At 36.3% G+C, this 20,977-nt stretch overlaps 1 protein-coding gene across 1 annotated transcript in view; it reads left to right on the forward strand.

Moving 5' to 3' along the window:
- Positions 1–8,310: 8,310 nt before the first annotated feature.
- Positions 8,311–20,977, forward strand: part of LOC149777206 (uncharacterized) — a 29,553-nt gene continuing 16,886 nt past the window's right edge. Inside the window, exons 1-4 of the mRNA XM_089941916.1 lie at positions 8,311–8,430; positions 12,936–13,021; positions 15,575–16,141; positions 17,722–17,901. Coding sequence (XP_089798042.1) covers positions 12,955–13,021; positions 15,575–16,141; positions 17,722–17,901 — 814 coding nt within the window. The 5' untranslated portion in view covers positions 8,311–8,430; positions 12,936–12,954. The remainder of the gene's footprint in view (positions 8,431–12,935; positions 13,022–15,574; positions 16,142–17,721; positions 17,902–20,977) is intronic.

The following is a 20,977-nucleotide window of genomic DNA, read 5'->3' on the forward strand; positions in this document are numbered from 1 at the left end:
GGCTAACACATCATTGGTTGTTAGTGAGTGCCCGACTTCGTTATAACTTGGCACACTTTGAAGTTTAGAATATCCATGGTGTTACAGAGTAGCGTCTAGTGACCTTAATGGGCTTCCGACAAGACTTTGCTCTAATTCCCGAAGAGCGTGCTTTGCAAAGATAATTGGGGTGGCTCGCAGTTATTGGCTCTGTTCCCATACAACGAGGAATAAGTGTGCGCTGTGCGAACACCTTCTAAACTAATCCCCGAAATGAGTACTTGCACTTAAATTAAGGGTAATTTCTCACCATTCGAAATTTTCAGTCACCGAGTCGACGTACATTGCCTAATGGCCTCACACATTTTGTTAATCCAAGATAAATTGATGCAGTCTTGCCACTGGGTCCGCGAAAACGGTGAAGATAGCGCAATAGAGATGGAGAAAGAAACATCAATAGGAGAAGCGATACCATTCAGGTACCAGCTTCCTCTGTAATAGCAGCACCTGCATTACGGGCCTTCAAGGACCAAGGTATGGCTTGAGAAACCAGCTGAAGCCTGAAGACGGATGGGAGAAGAACGACGTTATTGTTGATGTTGAACACATTAATAAAGGAAGAGGCCATAAAAAAAAATTGACGGGGAAATGGGAAACAGCTAGGCCAGGAAAAATAGAAAAAGAGTGAAGAGGAGGCAAGAGGTTCAACGGTTGGTCATTGACCACTCTTCATTTGGCCAAGAAATTCCAGTAAGAGACTCGCATGCAGTCAACAACCTGGCGATATTACCACCAAGCGACGGCAGACAACATCATTCAGCAGTGAGTAGCAATCAGAAAATGTAGAACCCAACATCAAATCTGACCTCGGCGCCAAAGGCGATTCTTCCCAAGGACACGTAGTTGAAGAGGAAGAGATAGACGAATTGGAAACGGAAAGCGACCAATACATACAGCAGCCTCTGGACCTGGGGTTACAGGCAGTGTTGGAAGACACAAAAAAGGCTGGTCATGTTGTCAGTGCTGTAAATTATATAGGCTGACGGTCGATGAAAACTCGAGAACCTAAACCTGTGCAGTGGCAATTTGGAGCCTGTAGCATGAGCGACTACAATCAGGAAGCATACCAAAACTAATCCAGTCAAGTTTAATCGAGGCTGCCGAGCCGCTTACGTAGAGATATGAGCTGTACCAACTTTCCGAGCTAAAGTTCGATGAGTCGCTATGCACGGTGGAATTCGTAGAAGATCAAACGGAGTAAAAACAACCAGCCATTCTAACGGAAACTACCAATATGCCTAGGATTTTCACTTAGGCCTTGAAAACCCATTTCGTTCATACATTGTAACTTACTATGTATTCCTTTTGACCACCGTTCTATAAAATTCTCTTTAGCAGTATATGCTTGATGAAGACCAAAAAACAATTAAGGGTTACTCCAACCCAATTTGGAGATTTCCCGAATATTACGTTACGTACACAAAATTATTTATTCAAAAATTGTTTCCTTTAGGAAAATTTTAAAACTGGATAGCTTGACTCATATTATAAGTGTTAGGGATAACCCATATTAGAGAATTTAGTAAAATGTGATCGATAGTTCATCTACAGCATTTCAGTAGACGATTGATGCCGCTTCGTGCCCAGACAGGATTTTACATGCCATTTTAATGTTAAGACGTGGTGTTTCGAAAGCTTGTGGTACAGGCATTATTAATCGAGTGGCGATTAGGTTCCCAATCAACTAATTACGAAGTATGCCGTACGTGCTGTAAAGCTTACAGACTGTGACTCTTTTTCCCGCCAGACGAAACGTTAAGCAATCTGCTCTGCAGATTTTAACAAGTCGTACAAGTTGGACATGCCATACACGACTATAATTCAAGACATGGAGAGAGGGAGTTATGTCATAGTCTTTAACATGTGACAGAAGCTCAGCTAGAGATGGAATCAATGAAACTCAGTCAAGTCCTGAATGAAATTCAATGCCTGTGTCATAAAATGACATCAGGCTGGAGCCTTCAGACCGACGCAAATTGGACCACACTTTTGCTTATCTTGGGTGAGTTCTACGACAGCCGAATCAAGAGAACGATCCCCCTCAATCGGCCACAACAGAGCAGAGAAGAAGAGAGGACATTGCAAGTATAACAACAGGAACGACCAACGCAGACTCAACCGATACCATGCCTTCTACCTCGGTACCTCGGTCTTCAACATCTCAGCCCAGTTCAACAAAAAGAAGTATGCCTACTACTACATCTCCTTGGAAGGACACCCCATGCCCAGTTCAGTAACAAAAGTTGTTCCTACTACGACAGCGCATAAACAGGACACCCTCATGCCTACATGTGATACCAATTCAGCAGGGCAAAGAAGGGAAGGGAGGAGGAGAAAAGAAGATAAAAGAGGCAATAGAGGTTTCAATAAGACAAGAGCCAGAGGAAAAGAAACAGCAAACTTCTAGAACAGCAGCAGCATAAACATCAACAGCAACATCAGCAGCAGCAACAACTACAAAGCCAACTTATCCTTGAAGCAAAGGCAAGCTACCACCGCCACCACAACCAGAAGAAACAGCGGCCTGCTCGGCTCTGGGCAGAAGTGTCACACTACCTTTGTATTAAGGCAGAGGTTTGAATGATGCGAGTCCTTCTAGAAAACGTGTAAGCAGCCCATCAACATACGGAGTATCTAAGGACTGTACCATAGGCTGCCAAGAAACAGAGAAAAGAGAAAGCCAGATGAACAAGAGAGAAAATGCCAGCATACATCAGTTCACCAGGAGAGAAATATTGCAAGTGTCCAATTCCCGTAGTGATACTAATGTAAAACAAAATGATCAGAGTATTCTGGCAAAGTACATCCAGTACTGTAAGAACTGGACGACCTGGTGATGGCCAATCTCATCACTCCAAACATTACTCTTTGGCGGATTCGACGAATGTAAATGCCGCCCAAATATCTGAAACCGTTTTGATACTGCCTCCAGAGGTTTGACCTAATTAATTTTAAGGGCTACTAATAAAACAATTGCCTCTTATTCTTAGAGTTTTAATTTTAGACTGAAAACCCATGTTCATAAAACTAAAATGCCTCAAAAGTAAAGAAAATGGCTATTATTCCCCACAAACTTTGCTTTAGTGACTGGGACAATGCTATTTTGAAATTTACCTATTTTCCAGAACATTCCAGATATATTCAGAACTGAGTAAACTTGGAATAACTTCTAGAACTTTCTAGAACTTGCCAGTAATATAAATATTAGTATAAATACAGGGGCCTAAACCCACCAGCTCAGTTTAGTTCCAGCTACCTAATTGGTTACATATCTGCATTTTCTGAGATGGCATCAAGACGCTGAAAATATCCAGCAGACGCATGACTGTCGGGGATCAAGACAACCCCTCGGCACCACATTTCACCTGAGAATACTGCGAAAAAACTCTGGAAGGTAAGATGGACAACTGTTGTTCTGAATTTATGTCATAAAATTTGTTAAAGTTTTTAAAATTGTAAAAGTTTTTAATTTCAAAATGCTTTGCAATTTTCAATGTTATTGAAAAAATATATCATATATGAAAAATGTTGCAAACATTAGTCATGGTTGAAATTATTGTATTTTTGCAGGATGGTACCGAGGGGAAAAAAGAACAGTGAAGTTCGCTATCCCATGAATGTGGCGGGAACCCACTGACCACTCAGGCAACTGCTACTTCTGCATGGTGAACCCTTCCAAAAGTCGGACTGGCAAGAAAACACCTGCCATCACGTATCCGGACCTTCCTTCATCCATCGCCCCGGTGCCACACTGTCCTGAGCTCCTCGTACCCACTCCTCCGGAGAAAGCAACCGTCTTTAGAAGAGAGCATATCAAGTCAGAACGCGAGGAAGACGATGTAGATCCAGATGACAATTTCAGAGGTGAAGCTGAGGAGAGAAACCCATACTACCACAACCAAAAAGACATCAACGACTTAATCAGAGATCTTGGTCTCACCAAATCCAATGCCGAGCTTTTGACGTCGAGGCTCAATCAGTGGAACTTGCTGAGTGAAAGTGTGCAAGTCGTAGATCAGAGGAAGCGTCACCAACCTTTGTGCAGCTTCTCCACTCGTCAAGATGGGCTCTGCTTCTGCCACAATGTGACCAGTCTGTTCGTGGCAATCGGAATCGCCTGTAACCAGAATGAGTGACGTCTCTTCATTGACAGCTCATCCCGGAGCCTCAACGCCGTGCTGCTCCATAATGGGAACAAGTACCTGTCTCTTCCCCTGGCTCACTCGGTACACATCAAGACTTTGCTGGACGCCTTGAAGTATGATGAGTACGGCTGGGAGGTCATCGGAGAATTCAAAATGGTATCATTCCTGATAGGTCTCCAAGGCGGTTTTTCCAAGTGTCCCTGCTATCTTAGCCTTTGGGACAGCTGGGACACCAAAGCGCACTACCACAGGCATGGCTGGCCACAGCAGAACAACGGCAAGTGGGAGCCAGTGGTGGACACCCGGAAGGTGCTGATGGCACCACTGCATATCAAACTGGGCCGTAAGGAAACAATTTGTGAGAGCTCTAGATGAGGAGTCGGCAGCCTTCAAGTACCTTCAAGACTTCTTCCCTAAGCTGTCTATGGCAAAGGTCGAAGCAGGTGTCTTCGTCGGACCACAGATAAAGAAGATTTTGGAGTGCAATTAATTCCCTAAGAAGCTCACTAGTAAGGAGAAAGCGGCTCGGAACAACTTTGTCGCAGTGGTTCGGGGCTTCCTGGGCAAACACAAGGCCGGAAACTATGTGGAGCTGGTTGAGACTCTGGTGAAGAACTACGGCACAATGGGCTGCAGATGTCCCTCAAAGTCCATATCTTGATGCTCATCTTGATAAATTCGAGTAGAACATGGGAGCGTACTCGAAGGAGCAAGACGAGTGCTTCCACCAGAATATACTGGACTTCGAACGGCGATACCAACGATAGTATAACGAGAATATGATGGGAGACTACATTTGGGGGCTGATTCGTGAAAGTGATTTATAGTGTAATCGTAAATATTGAAAAACTACTTACTTCTAAACCATTTGTGGTCATTTTTGTATCACTTCAGTATAAATAGATGTTAATTTTGATTCATAAGTTGTTTGTTTCTGACTTTCTATGAATGAAACGACGCAAATTCACCCGTTTGTGAGGAATAATAGCCATTTTAAGGCATACGCAATTACAAAGTAACACTTACTACCCAGGAACAAAAATTGTGTTACATAGTGTTATTCATTAGACCGCAAGTCAAAAAGAAAACTTAAATTTTATCCAAATTGAATTTTAAAAAATGTAATGGTTAACTTAGACCTGGATGATTCTCTTACTATAGCTAATGACGTTTACATGCTTTCTTCCCATTATAAATATAAGTTTTTACTCTATGTGTATATATGCAAGTGCATGCTTCCCACCATAAGTGTCTCTGCTTTTTCTGCCATAAGTCTTGTTTAAATTTTCACAGGGGCGGGGGGCATTCCGTCTCATCTTTATAAAAACCATCCTACTATGTTCAAGCTCTGTCGCACGTAATATTGTCTACCAAAGTTAATTTCCATCACTGGGGGTGGGGGGTGGGGGGCGGGCCGGGCAGACTGTGTCAGCCGAAATATTATATATGGGCCCTAGTGTCATTCATAATTCGTAATTTTAATTTCCATAGGGGCCGAAAGTGTACCAATGAGTTCCGTACCGTTTCATATAACTACTATTAACTGTACATGGGCTATTGAGACTAGTCACAGGGGAAGTGTAACTAGCCTGACCCCAGCGAAGGTGACACCGTTATTTACTTGCACTCTGTCCTGCAGTTTATGACAAAAACATATTAAGAATAGCAAAGAATTGTATAGCCTGATCCCAACGGAGGTTACACAGTTATTTTCTTGGACTTTATCCAACAGTTTATGACGAAAAGATAAGAATAGCGAATAATGTTACGTGCGGAAGGTTTTCAGCCATTTTAATTAAATTTCCTTTAAATACACGTCCAAAAGCACACTTGTAACACTGGTACATTAAATACTAAATTACTGTCTCATATCGGCGTGAACGTATCGTGTAAGCCCAATACAACAGCTTCATTGATATTTATGAGCTCATGTGATATTAGTTTAGCCTGCAGTAAGTCTTTCAACAGTTTCTTAATGGGATTACATGACTACATTCCGAAGATTTGAATCGAGGATTTGATTCAACATCTTACACTTTTAGGTATTATGTATAAATGCATAAAACACTTAGATAAAGGTTGGTTAACATCAACCTTACACACTGGACGCAATTTATTACACAGAAATACATGCTGGTCTTTAGTACAATTACTTGAAATGGATGCTTGCAACAGGTCATGTTTGAAAAAGGATGGACATGGCTAGGCCCTACTGTTGAACTAGATCCTATATCCTTTTCCTATCAAAGGATACGCGATATAAGCACTGAGATCAAGTTTCTGTCATTAGTTGTTGATTATATACCCTAAACAATTATTTCAAAATGAAAGACACGTTTATATACAGTCGTTGTTCTTTTTCTTTGATTATATACATAACAGGGATCTAACCACTAACAATGTTTCTGATTGGATTTGCAATCAAGTAGTTCTCTCTAAATTTAGAGGTGTTGTTTGATGGTGTCTTTCACTGTTATATTTTCATGACAGGTACTGATTTTCACCAAGGAATTATTGGAAAGGAACCATTCTTCTTAATTTTGAGATGTATTTTATTGTGGTTGTGAAAGCAGTGTAGTGGAAGTACACAGGTAAAGTAAGTATGAAATATAGTCAAGAGCTATGTTTTTATTGACCCGGAAATGGAATCATGATCCCAATAGGTTTAGATCAACTATCATTACAAAATGCAGGGTAACACCAAACAAGTTTTAGTGTGTGTTAATGTACTAGAATGGCATTGTCACTCCTTGGAATCCTAGTGTCACTAGAATGTTGATCTGAGTTTATCTGAGTGAAATGCACGTAGGTAACATATAATCAAATGATTAGTGGTCCGACCCCATCTGCTCCCGTCATGCCTTAAGTGACGTCATTCAGATCAGCGATGTATCTAAAATCTGCACCACATGAGCATCTGATACAAAGTTTCAGAAAAGCCTCGTTATATAAGTAATCTTTATCGTGGGTTATAATGATTAATATATCACGAATATCGATATAGCACATACCGAGAGCTATTATAAGTAGTGCAGGAGATCTATGTGTTCTCGAGTAATGTACATGAAAGAAAGTATCTGGCTTTGTGACTGACAGATTACAAATAGATCAAATCCGATGTGAAAACATCATTCACACATCAGTCCCGACTGCTGAACATTTCACAGATCCAGTCGTTGCAGGACATTTATTAGTTTATGGGACACTGAAGAGTCCACCGACATCTTCACAAAATCTAATTTTAAAGTAGATAAAAAGGCTACATCGATTAATGTTTATCCAAAAGAGCAAATATCTACACAATAATTTTGTAGAACTATTGCATTTTTTACGAAATATGTTGATTTTAAATTATACAAAATAACATGGGCGACTATTACTGTTAGTGACTATTTAAATGGTGATGGAAACAATGAGTTGTTTCTAGCGTTATTACATTATCTCATCAGTTCAGCTAGTTCAATGTTACAAAACCTCACAGCATTTATACTGCAAAATATAGTGCAATATCGGATGCATATTAGAAACATTACATTCCTCCTATCGTTAGATAGAGATGTAATGTGTAACCAGGTGAATTCTGAACATAATAATTTATTTCTCTATACGTATTTTAGAATAGAGCTAAAGTGAATTTTAAGTTTACAAAGTTATGCTCAAAACTAGAACAGATTTTTTGCTTCGGGTAACAAGTACAATATATCTTCGACTTCTGTACCATGGATTACGTTCATTGCATCACATGGTGTCTTGTGTTGTTGCTGCTGCTGTTCCCGGCTCTGTTGGTGTCTGCTGTTTCTAAAGTTAAGTTACATTGAACAGAGTTTGAAATAAATGACGGTTTAAATAATTATTTCATTTAGTTTTAGATTTAAAATGAACTCCATGCTAATTCAGTGATTTTCTTCTTAATTAAACATATAAAGATTATGTTTGGATTCAGTCACAATGGAACATTTAGAAAAAAGTTTTATTTGAAAAGTTCATTTGTATCACCTTTTGAAGGAATGCAAAGGGTTATATGTGATTGAACGATAAATAATGCGCTGATCATTTGCGTATTTTTCTTTGACTAGATTCATCCATCAAACAAAACTGTAATAATTCAATCATATACGTAATCGCCTTCGACATTAGAGCAAGCACACAACCAACTGGACGTGACAACGGAAACTATAAAATTGTGGCGACTAGATGACTTTGCTCGTTCGGTGAAGGTTTGTAATATAAGGATCAATCTGTTTCGGTAAGTATTTGTTGTCTATCAACTGAGTTCAAACAAAACAAAAATATTACATTCTAACGTTAATGATGCAGGGGTAGAACATATTATAGTCTTAAGTTGAGGAGGCTGAGGTTTCAAGCCTATATATATGTATATGTATATACATATATATATATATATATATATATATATATATATATATATATATATATATATATATATATATACATTCAGAAAATTTGTGAAGACCTCACACTATTACCTCTCTCTCTCTCTCTCTCTCTCTCTGTGAAAGCAGGAGCACTTTTTATTTTTCCAGAAGTTGGTACTAAGCCCTCTCATAACGTAAATCCAATGTGGATGGCATCCTGGCACAATATTCTTTTAGATAATTGTATTTTTTCGTGAATGAAAGCACTCTTGTTTTGTTTCATTTTCTTCAAAGTTCCTCTGTGTGCTAATGTTCATTTTTCATTCGCAATCTTTCACCGTAGATGAAGTATCAAAAAGCGCGGTTCGTCTTGAGAGTTTTAGCTTCAGAAATATATTTTGGTAGAGCTATGGCAGTCACATAAACGTCATGTGGATCAATACTGTGCAAGAGAAAGTTTTTTTCATGTATTTCTCTTATCTCAGACTGTGTGGAACATCCCATTCTTTAAAATTTCTTAAAAATGGTGTTATTTTTCTTCGCATGGTATTTCTGTTGTCTTGATTCCTGTGTAGTAAATAGTCTTGTCACTGCTGAATGAAGCTCTCCACTTTGATTTTCATGATAATCCTCTATACAGTGTTATGCTTCTCTGACCTCTGACCTCTGACAAATGTCTCATTTCTGCCTGAGTTTTGATATAAATTTCCTAGGATACCTTTAGTGTTTTCTTTAAACAACTGTAGGTTGCAATGGATATTTAGTATTTAGGCTTTGTCGTTGTGCACTGCACAGACTCCGACCAAAATTGTCCTATATTGCAAGGTATATGTAGTCTCTATCCTAAATATTTTCTGTTATAGTAGAAGGAATATATATATATATATATATATATATATATATATATATATATATATATATATATATATATATATATATATATATATATATATATATATACATATATATATACATATATATATATATATATATATATATATATATATATATATATATATATATATATATATATATATATATACAGACATACATACATACATACATATATATATATATATATATATATATATATATATATATATATATATATATATATATATATATATATATATATATATATATAATCTCTGTATTCATGAACATCATATAATTGGAATTAAAAGTTCCCACTTACTTAGTTTAGTTTAATTTAGTTAATTGTTATCCTACAGCTTGATATCAAGTACCAACACGTCCGTGATCATGAAAAATATTCGCCAGATTTTTCGTATCATCAATATTTGTGTTTGATCTTGTGTCTGATGTGTAAAATTGTTATCTTCGAATGAAGCATCTTAAATTCTTTTATTTCTAAACCTTCATTAATCTAATTTATTGTGCCAAAGGTATACATGGTTAAGTGCCCCTTCGCGCAGGAGAGTGATTTCTTTTCTTGATAAATTTCGTCGCGTACAAAATTAAGATATTTTGACTTGTTAAAGAACCTCCTCTATTGCGTACCGAAAGAACGGTGTGCGGAAATTGTACGGTTCGAACAAGAAGTATACGCAGCACTTATAAATAGAACATGTAAGGCTACAACCGGTAAATAAAAATAGCTGGGAAAGATGAATAAAAAGTAATCCAGAAGACATTTAAATTCTTTGTCAATGATATAGCTGCTAATATATCCAAGTAATTATCAGACTTTTCAATCAATACTGCGGATAACTAGTTAGCATGATTCGTTGCTATGAACACTTACGATATTTTGCAAAATTAAATGAAAGTTGATATCATGACTTCATGGTTTAGTTATATAGGTTGTTTGAATCTATGTACATACTGGTTAACCTTGACTTGACCTTTCATACTGTCTATCATTATGTTACCTCAGCATCTTCGTCCTAGCCATATGCTTGACTTCCTTCGGTATATACGAGAGATACGCGAATTCAATCCTGTTTTCCACTGTTAATCATCAGAACCATGAAATAGTTTGATTAAATTTCACATTATACTACTGACATCTTTATACTGTCATCATTAATAATCATGGAGCACTATAAAAATGAAAACGGTCAAATATAAACATTTTTTACAGACATTTCTGAACTCCTCAAAATTGTCACAGCATCACTCTATCTTTCTTTGCAAAACAGAAATATAGATCTCCAAATGTATCAATGTTTAAAACTTCAATGACGTTTTTGTCACCCAATCATTGTTTGAAACCACTGCCTCAGGATCATACTTAACCAAAATCTCGTCAAATAAGGAAATGTCATAACCAGACAAGCTATGAATGAATGGAGTTGTGTATTGGGAATATTTATTCAAATTAAGTTGTTTTCGTTATTTCGAGGATACTCTATACAATTAAATGATCGTGGTTTCTAAAACAAATTCTCAATTGCTGTAACTAAAGCTTTGTATCAGAGTGCCGAAAGTACATTCGTGGTGCACTTTGCCTTTCGCACAATTACCTTCTTAAATATATGACATATTTTGACTGTGTTGAGATGTTTTTCATCTTCGTCTGTGAACATAGTATGTTTTGCCATTTCCATCATTCACAAAGTTCTGCTATCCTAGCTAACTCATCGTTCTTATGTACGCTGCTGATTTATATTTCGTATGGATTGTTTTAAAAAAGCTTAACCCTAATATTACGTTTAAAGCAGTTTTGATTATGAAAGATATTTTTTTATTGGCGATCTAAGTCCAACAGACTTACCTGGCTTGAAGTGTCCGTGTCTTCGGCACAGCTCCATTGACAATATATGCTGACCAAGAACATCAATTTTCCTGTTGTCACTTCGAAAATCACTGTTTTTGGCATGATTGCAAGTTTGTTCCTCTGATAAGATGGTACTTTCAAAATAAAAAAGTCCGTAATATAAGAAACTATTAATTGATGCTGATGGTTTCTATAATTGACATCCTGAACTTTCTTTATGCTTTATATACATCAAGTTACTTGCTTTTATTATAGTCATTTGGAGTACTATTAATTATATATATATATATATATATATATATATATATATATATATATATATATATATATATATATATATATATATATATATATATATATCAGAGAGAGAGAGAGAGAGAATACATCTGTCCTAATTTTGTTACGTATCTCTTTCTGGATATTGCATTTTTATCTTTTATGGATGGCTCGAGTCAATTGAATGTAAAATCTGAAACTTCTGACTAATTTTCCAGACGAGCGAGGTGACAATATATTATTCAAAATCTTGGTATATGAGCCAGATAACTAGCAGTACATGCAAATTCCTCACCCCAACAGTCTGAAACACCTCACTCCAATAGCTAGTCTGAAATACCTCACCCCAATAGTCTAAAGACTTGATTGATTGGCTACAAACTGCTGACAAAAGCTCTTTTTCAAATATTTTGATGCAAAATAGCACTAATTTTGATTATGGGGTCAATTGTTCGGGTGTTTTACAAAACAAATGAACTAGAAGCTGTACATGCCGGTATATCGTTTACAAATATGTTATTGACATTACCAAATACACCAAAAATATTTTTATCTACAATGAAATAGGTAAAGTGTAAGTAGTAAGATATAGTAGAATTCATAAGTACGGTTTGAAGACGACTGTTGATAGTTGATAGATTCCCCAAAAGCTATAAGCTACAACTGACTTTCGGCGAACACTGTGAAGGATAGGCAAATTAAATTCAAAATATATTGTTTTCACAAGGAATGAGAGACGTTTCGGTAAATCAAGGAGAAGCTGTTGAGAACTTGTTTTCCTTACAATGAAATGAAAACTTCAGTATATTTCTCTACAAGAACAAAGTGAATATTTAAATTTAATGGAAATATTACTTTTTTATTTTAAGATCAAAAACTAACTGAGTTTTCGGCACTACATTGATTATTTAACATTTCCATATAGTGTTCGCTTAGAGTGTATTTTCAGAAATGGAAAATTTCCTATAATGGTAAATGTAGGTAAATGTAAAAATGGTTCTATAATTCGCCACACACCTTCATCCAAGATGGTAAACCGTTGAAGAAGCATTTCATCTGAAACTTAATTGAATAAGGGAAAGAACATTTTTTGGTGTCCAGATCTCAGCTGTCGTTCACAGGAAGAAATGATAGACTGTGCCTACGCTCGAATGAATGTTAATTTTTAAATTCAGTTATAATTAGTGACACAGTCTAAGTAGACCTTTCCTTGGCATAAAAGCTAGATTACTAGAAGTTCCCGTCGATCCAAGATCGTGGTCCCATTGAACAATACAAAACGTACGTTCAAAACTAGTGTTTTTTAATGATATATTTAGATTGTTTTAGTATATAAAATTTGCCTTTCTTCTGCGTCAGAACTGTCATTAATTCCAAAATGGGGTGTGTTCCAGTGCTCCTGCTCCTTTTTCAAGCCGCCACGGTTACATTTGGCCAGACAAACCGTAAGTAGACCTTTCCTGGATATCTAGCCGTCTCATAGAGACTTTACCTGCGATTTTTTCAAAAGGTGTTGAAATTTATAGAGTTCAAACGAAAATAGTCGAAATGAAAGAGTTAGATATGGTAAAAATTTAAAACGATAACTCAGTTAATCAGATAAACTCTTTTTGCTTAGGATAATTTGCCAAGCATGTCTAGAACGTATATAGGAAAAAATGAACGCAGAATTGCTTTAATTGATTAATAAATATGACTAAATATGTGCAAATTACACTGTGATATATATCATAGCAACTAATCTTAGGCAATTAAATGTGAAGAGCGAATACAGAAACGAGAAAAAAAAGAAGAAATTAATCTCTTATCCCTTTGAAATATCCGTCAGATGCCAGAAATTCACCTGATAATTTTTATTCATTGCTTAATCATCGTTAACACTCAATGAGATGTGTTACAATACCTGACTAAGTAACCTTATCACACGCCCCCCCCCCCAGTCATTCTATTCAAAAGAAACGCGATAGCTTACCTTCGACTGGACTGAATGGGCCACAGTTCTATTTAATATGTGTAACATTTGACAGCTTTCTTTCATTATTGTGTCTTCTCTTAAGAAGAAATTGATCTTAATTTCGCTATATTTGCTCTACCTTGCAAAGATATGTCGTATTTATTTTTGACATTGACTTAAGTTTGCTAAGTTAGAAAGAGGCTGGCAAGCACAAAAGGTCTACGCTTTTCTGTTTCTGGGGTACTTTGTTCGCGCCTTTTGTAGTTTCAGGACATTCGTAGCTATTAGTAGGTAATTCAAGCGATGTTACTGGACATTTTAGTCATTAGTAAGCAATTCAAGTGATGTTAAAGGCCATTCTTAGTCATTAGTAAGCAATTCAAGTGATGTTATTGTACATCCTTAGTCACTTCAAGCAATTTTTTACAGGGCATTCTTAATCATTAGTAAGCACTTCAAGCGATGTTACTGGCCATTCTTAGTCATTAGTAGACGATTCAAGTATGTTACAGGTCATTCTTAGTCAATAATAAGCGATTCAAGTATGTTACAGGCCATTCTTAGTCATTACTAAGCGATTCAAGCATGTTACAGGTCATTCTTAGTCATTAGTAAGCGATTCAAGCATGTTACATGCCATTCTTAGTCATACGTAAGCGATTCAAGCATGTCACAGGTCATTCTTAGTCATTAGTAAGCGATTCAAGTATATTACATGCCATTCTTAGTCATTAGTAACCGATTCAAGCATGTTACAGGTAATTCTTAGTCATTAGTAAGCGATTCAAGCATGTTACAGGCCATTCTTAGTCATTAGTAAGCGATTCAAGTATGTTACATGCTATGCTTAGTCATTAGTAAGCGATTCAAGCATGTTACAGGTCATTCTTAGTCATACGTAAGCGATTCAAGCATGTTACAGGCCATTCTTAGTCATTAGTAATCTATTCAAGCATGGTACATGCCATTCTTAGTCATTCGTAAGCGATTCAAGTATGTTACATGCCATTCTTAGTCGTTAGTAAGCGACTCAAGCATGTTACAGGCCATTGTTAGTCATTAGTAAACAATTCAAGCATGTTTCAGGCCATTGTTAGTCATTCGTAAGCGATTCAAGTATGTTACAGGCCATTCTTAGTCATTACTAAGCCATTCAAGCATGATACAGGTATATCTTAGTCATTAGTAAGCGATTCAAGCAAGTTACAGACCATTGCTAGTCATTAGTAAGCGATTCAAGTATGTTACATGCCATTCTTAGTCATTAGCAAGCGAGTCAAGCATGTTACAGGTCATTCTTAGTCATTAGTAAGCGATTCAAGTATGTTACATGCCATTTTTAGTCATTAGTAAGCGATTCAAGCATGTTACAGGCCATTCTTAGCCAACAGTAAGCGATTCAAGCATGTTACATGCTATTCTTAGTCATTAGTAAGCGATTCAAGCATGTTACAGGCCATTCTTAGTCATTAGTAAGCGATTCAAGTATGTTACATGCCATTCTTAGTCATTAGTAAGCGATTCAAGCATGTTACAGGTCATTTTTGGTCATAAGTAAGCGATTCAAGCATGTTACAGGCCATTCTTAATCAATAGTAAGCGATTCAAGTATGTTACATGCTATGCTTAGTCATTAGTAAGCGATTCAAGCATATTACAGGCCATTGTTAGTCATTAGTAAGCGATTCAAGCATGTTACAGGCCATTCTTAGTCATTAGTAAGCGATTCAAGCATGTTACAGGCCATTCTTAGTCATTAGTAAGCGATTCAAGCATGTTACAGGCCATTCTTAGTCATTAGTAAGCAATTCAAGTGATGTTACAGTACATCGTTAGTCACTTCAAGCAATTTTTACAGGGCATTCTTAATCATTAGTAAGCACTTCAAGCGGTGTTACTGGTCATTCTTAGTCATTAGTAAGCCATTAGTAAGCCATTCCAGCGATGTTACAGGGCATTTTTGGCTATTAGTATTCAGTGTTACCTCTGTTTACCCCAACTGCTTTTTTGGATAGAAAATGTGCAAGGATTTTCTTTATTTCAGAATGTCTGGGTATTGGAGACGTTTCTTTTGCAATCGATGGTTCTGAAAGTGTGGGCGAAACCAATTTCGAGCTACTTAAAAACTTCACAATAGACACCGTAGACAAATTGGTTATCGGCCCCGATAATTTTAACATTGCTGCGATGATTTTTAGCAGTTCACTGACACCCATGGACCAGTTTGATTTCCACGAATATCAAGAGAAGCAGCATCTCGAAGATTTAATCAGAAACTTCTTTTATATTCGAGAGGGAACTCGAACAGACCTTGCCATCAAACGAATGCAAGAAGTGCTGGATGCAGCGCCTCGGAAGACAGTACCCAAAATTATGATTTTGATAACAGATGGAAAATCAGCCAGTCCAGTACGGACTATAGCTGAGGCGGTGAAATCAAAGTCAAGATTGACCCAAATCATTGTAGTTGGCGTAAACATCGACAGTTTAGATGTGTTTGCCGTTAATGAGATCAATGCCGTTGCATCAGGCCCTGACAAAATTATCTGGGTCTCTTTCGCAAATTTGAATTTTAATGCACCTGAAAAGTTGTTGGATGTCGTCTGCCAAAGTAACTCTCTCTCTCTTTGTCTCGCTCTCTGTGTCTCTCTGTCTCTACCTCTGTCTGTCTGTCTGTCTCTCTCTCTCTCAGGCTGTACAACACAGTGCTTGGTAATTCTGAATAGGAACTTGTGGCAAGAACAAAAGCTATACTTGCATGGACTTATTCTATTGGATATTCAAAGAATGATTACCAGAAGAATTATCGAAAGCTACATATTTACTATTTTCATTTTCCAAGAAAGCAAAAAGTGTAATATATATATATATATATATATATATATATATATATATATATATATATATATATATATATATATATATATATATATATATATAGTCATCACCATTACAATTATCATCCTTATTATTATTATTATTATTAATTTTATTAAGCCAAATTTTTCTGACTTTGTACGATGTTTCCTTTGTATTAAGAATCATATAACGGTATATATTTTAAAAAGAACGCTCTCAAAATTGATCCTGGGTAGAATGAATCTATGTAATACGTTTGATGGAATTTTAATCATTTGACGTGTAAATGTTAGCAGGACACCTTATTTTACATTCCATCTTGACTTTGTTTTTGCACATATTTAAACAACGTAAGCGTTTACATGATTTATATTGAGTGATCTGGTTTCGGTGCTGAAACGAAAATTTTGCTGACCACATTTTTTCTATGTTTATAACACGTTATTCTGCGAAATGATGTCTTGTATTAAAGGTATTTCATGAAGTTGTTCACCATTTTCTCATGATCGGAAATTGGAAAAGTGTTTAAAATAATAGTACCTAAGATGTTCTTAACTAAGCAAATATATTTTTAATTAATACAACCCTAGAAAATTATTTTACATCGAAGGCGAATTTCAGAAGGTAGACAAAAGGTTTTTGTTTTCTCAATAAAATCACGAGGGACCTTTTACACAAATAGCTTCAAGAGAGTTAGACAATGATTGATCCTATTAAACTTTTTGATGTTGTACGACTGAAATGATTGATTCTTTATCGATCCCAATGAGAAACCACAACATTTGTCCCCATTTTTCATCTTGATTCTTCATGAAGTGTGGTTTCCGTTTATGCGATTCCTCCAAGTATTGCTTTGAAGTGATCGTCTGAATGTATTCTGTTTGCTGGTTGCAAAAGCATGTGCTGATTTTTTCAGTCATTCAAAAAAATTTAGACTTTGTCGTTGGGGATTTGAAATAGGTCTTTCATCTTTGCAGAAAACGCCCTTAGAGTAATAAATATGCCGAATCTCCTATATGATCTATCCATCATATTAGAAGAGCCCAACTACACAGGTGTGGTCTGCTGCAAACAGCAGTTTTTTAAAATAACAATGATAGTTCAGCTACAAGACCTCACTAGTTCTCTCACAAAAAATACGAAACATTACACTAAAACGGGTATCCCTCAGCCAGGGATTTTTATTTCTCGAGGACTGCATGCTCTCTCTCTCTCTCTCTCTCTCTCTCTCTCTCTCTCTCTCTAGAACAAATGATACCCTAAGATAGATTAATCTGTTTTATGTGTAACCTATTGCTGACAACATCGATATCTTCCTAATATTTTTATTAGTCGCAAGAACAACAACAACGAGTACGACGACAACAACAACAACTACCACCCCACCGCCAACTAGCACCACAACAACTATGAAGAGCACCACTACCACCACAAAATCAACGACCAAAGTTACTACAAGGATGACAACAACTAGGAAAACAACCAAACAACCGCCTCCGACTGTTCCATCAGGTGAGTGTCTCTTACAGAATTCATAGGTGGTAAAGGGGGCGTGAACCAGGGAAACGACATTACGCTGACTGGTGTTTCATGGGTCGTCATGTGGCGGTCTGCTAATCAAGAATGTTTATACCAATAACTATGTTCCGCCGTTTTTTGTTGGCTTTTTGATGGGTTTTGGTTTCTGAATAGGTTTGTGTTTTGGTTTGCTTGGTTCTTTTTTTGGAGGGGTGCAATGTCTAGGTGGTATAAGTGTGTGTGTTTGAGTGTGTGTGTGCAAACTCCCGTCTATCGTATATTCCGGTAGGATAGTTACTCACAGGGCGGCGGCGGTGTCCACATTTCCGTTCAATTAGTCGTAGCAGCCAGAAGAAGAAGGGACCTCGAACCAATGTAAATTGAATGTATATGTACTGAAATAACCCCTTAGAAACATAAATGACACTAAGCCAGCAGTTACCAACCTCCAAGCATGATTGAGACCACATTCACTAAAGACTATACTTCGTTATTATATAAAAAATACTATCCTTTACGATGCTACGTGCTACAAGGTAACCTATATTGTGACCTGCTATACCATAACAAATGACATTTCGTTATGAATATTTTAGATACTTTCATCATGATAAACATAACTTCTGTACCAACCTTTGAAAAAATCAGAACAAATTCTCACACGTATATGTTGGTTTTTTTTGCCAATAAATAACAGTATCTGTATAACTCTGGAAATTCTAACACTGGTAGTAGTGACCTTCATAATGTGATTTTCACAAAGGTCAAGGACATGTACCAACAACAACCCGCAGTAGATTTACACACCGCAATTTTAAGGATTTTAATTGGGAAATCTTCAATGCCGACCTACAATTTACACTCTTTCATGTAGCTTATATATCCGATGATCCCGATGATCTCTACTGGTCATTTGAGCAACTGCTCACTAATGTGATTGAGGACCATGCTCCTCTTCAACAATCAAGATAAAGAAAGCAATCAGCCCCCTTTATCAATGGCAACCTTAAAAAAGCAATACACGGAAAAGTTCAACTGTTTTATAAATACCATAGATTTAAACCATCAAAATCTGGAACAACTACAAACAAGTAAAGAATAGGGTAACCAAAGTCATACCCGAAGCCATAAAAGTTTAATTTTTCGAGCTCTGCTCAGACGGAACAAAAAAAAAACAACAAACAAGTGCTATGTCTAAAGGCAAGGCCATTATTGCCGTAGCCCGCGAATCTGGGTTCGAGTCTCGGTCAGGAACGAGAGTAAGAGAGAGAAATTTTCATACTGTTGCATTTCACAGGTTTAACCCTTGTATTATATACAGCGGCTTGATTGTCGTTATAATAATATATCGGGTTGTCCTGTAAATAATAGTCGTCTGTCATCTTTTTCATTCAACAAAGTGTAATGTAGCGAAACCACCACTTGCCGATCCTTTAAAACTCTCTCGCGTTATTAAGCGCTAAACTAAAATCTAACTGATCGATAACGGAATTTTAATTATAAAGGAATGAAAAACCTGAAACCTAATTTGTCATTACGTGGATGAAACAACACTAAGCTTGAGTGATGATTTGCATCATCTGAATAATACTTTGAAATGTCATTGATTTGTTTGTTTATTGCACTGAATTAAAGGTCATTTATGCACACAAAAAACAAGCAGTTTGCATTATGAAAAGTTTCTGTGATGACGAGAAAAAGACTGATAAAACCATACGATGGAATCCATTATGGTATTTTCAAACTATTGGGCATAACATGAAATCTTGTAAAGAACATTTCTCAACAGCTAATTATCTTGAGAAAATCCATTTCTCTTTAAATTTGCGTGAAAAGAGAAATAAAGTTAAAATGCAAGTTTTGTTTAACGCATTAGATAATGGTGGACCATACATGACTATCATTCATTACTTTTGTAGCGCTTTGAAACCGTCATGAATTTAAACAAAAGTGGAATCATACAGTCATTCCCAGTGAAAATTGCTTTTCTCTGAAAGTCAGGAGAAATTCGGAGGAGGTGACCTGGTTTATAGATAAGCAAGGGTTTTATCATTCAGTAACAATTTAGTTTCTCTAGGAAATGTGTATAATTAGCCGGAAACACGTATAGGAAGTCTTCACTGCATCCCAAAATCCATTTTACAACCTTTATGGTTTAAAAACTCAGTTCAGCTAGATCGTAAAAATACTTATATATCAAGAATGGTCTCAAGTGGGGCTATTGTTTTGGTAAATGGTTTTAACTGAAGTTGCGAGTTTCTAAACCCCAATGAACTTGTGAAAAACGTAAATATTAGCACCAGCTTTGTTCAGGTAAATGATTAGAAGAGTACTATACCTAGCTAATGGACAGATACTATTCTCAAAACTCGGACAAATTCAAACAGTACTATACCTAGCTAATGGACAGATACTATTCTCAAAATTCGGACAAAATAGACGAAATGAGTCGTAAATATATGTTTCTCCAAAATTAAAGTAAATCCAGAAATGTTCCAAGAAATATGGCAAAGAACATTCTTTAAAGGCTCATTATAAAATATGTCTGTATACATTCACTCTGGTTGATGATACAGTTCTTCAAACATTCAAATTATCAAGAATTATATATAGTAATATTTACTAAGTAGATTACAAATTGCCAGCGACAGAAAGTTTTTGCAATGGCTCAAGAACAATTATACTTAATAATTTGAATATGTATTTATTAAAAACTTTTCGTTTAGTTTTACCCATATGCTTGAACATAAATATGAACTTCCTAGGGATCTGGTAGTCTCTTATTTGGATTTAGAAATTAAAACTTAAATCTTGTATCATAAAAATATATGTTCTAAAAGATATTTAGGCTACGGTCAGAATTTAATATCACAAAGTCTTGATTTATTTTATACACTTTTCTCTACACTCCAAGGGAAAATACAATAAGGCAAGAACAAAACGGAAAGTTTCACAGAGATTCTATACTGGTTTTATTTCCTCTGTGATGCTATATTTTTGTGTATTTCGTGTACTATAATATATTGTACTTTATGTTGAGCACAAATACGAAAAGCTAAATTAAAACAAA

The sequence above is a fragment of the Sinohyriopsis cumingii genome, chromosome 18 (genome assembly GCF_028554795.1).
Source record: "Sinohyriopsis cumingii isolate HCF-2022 chromosome 18, ASM2855479v2, whole genome shotgun sequence".
Classification (NCBI taxonomy): domain Eukaryota; kingdom Metazoa; phylum Mollusca; class Bivalvia; order Unionida; family Unionidae; genus Sinohyriopsis; species Sinohyriopsis cumingii.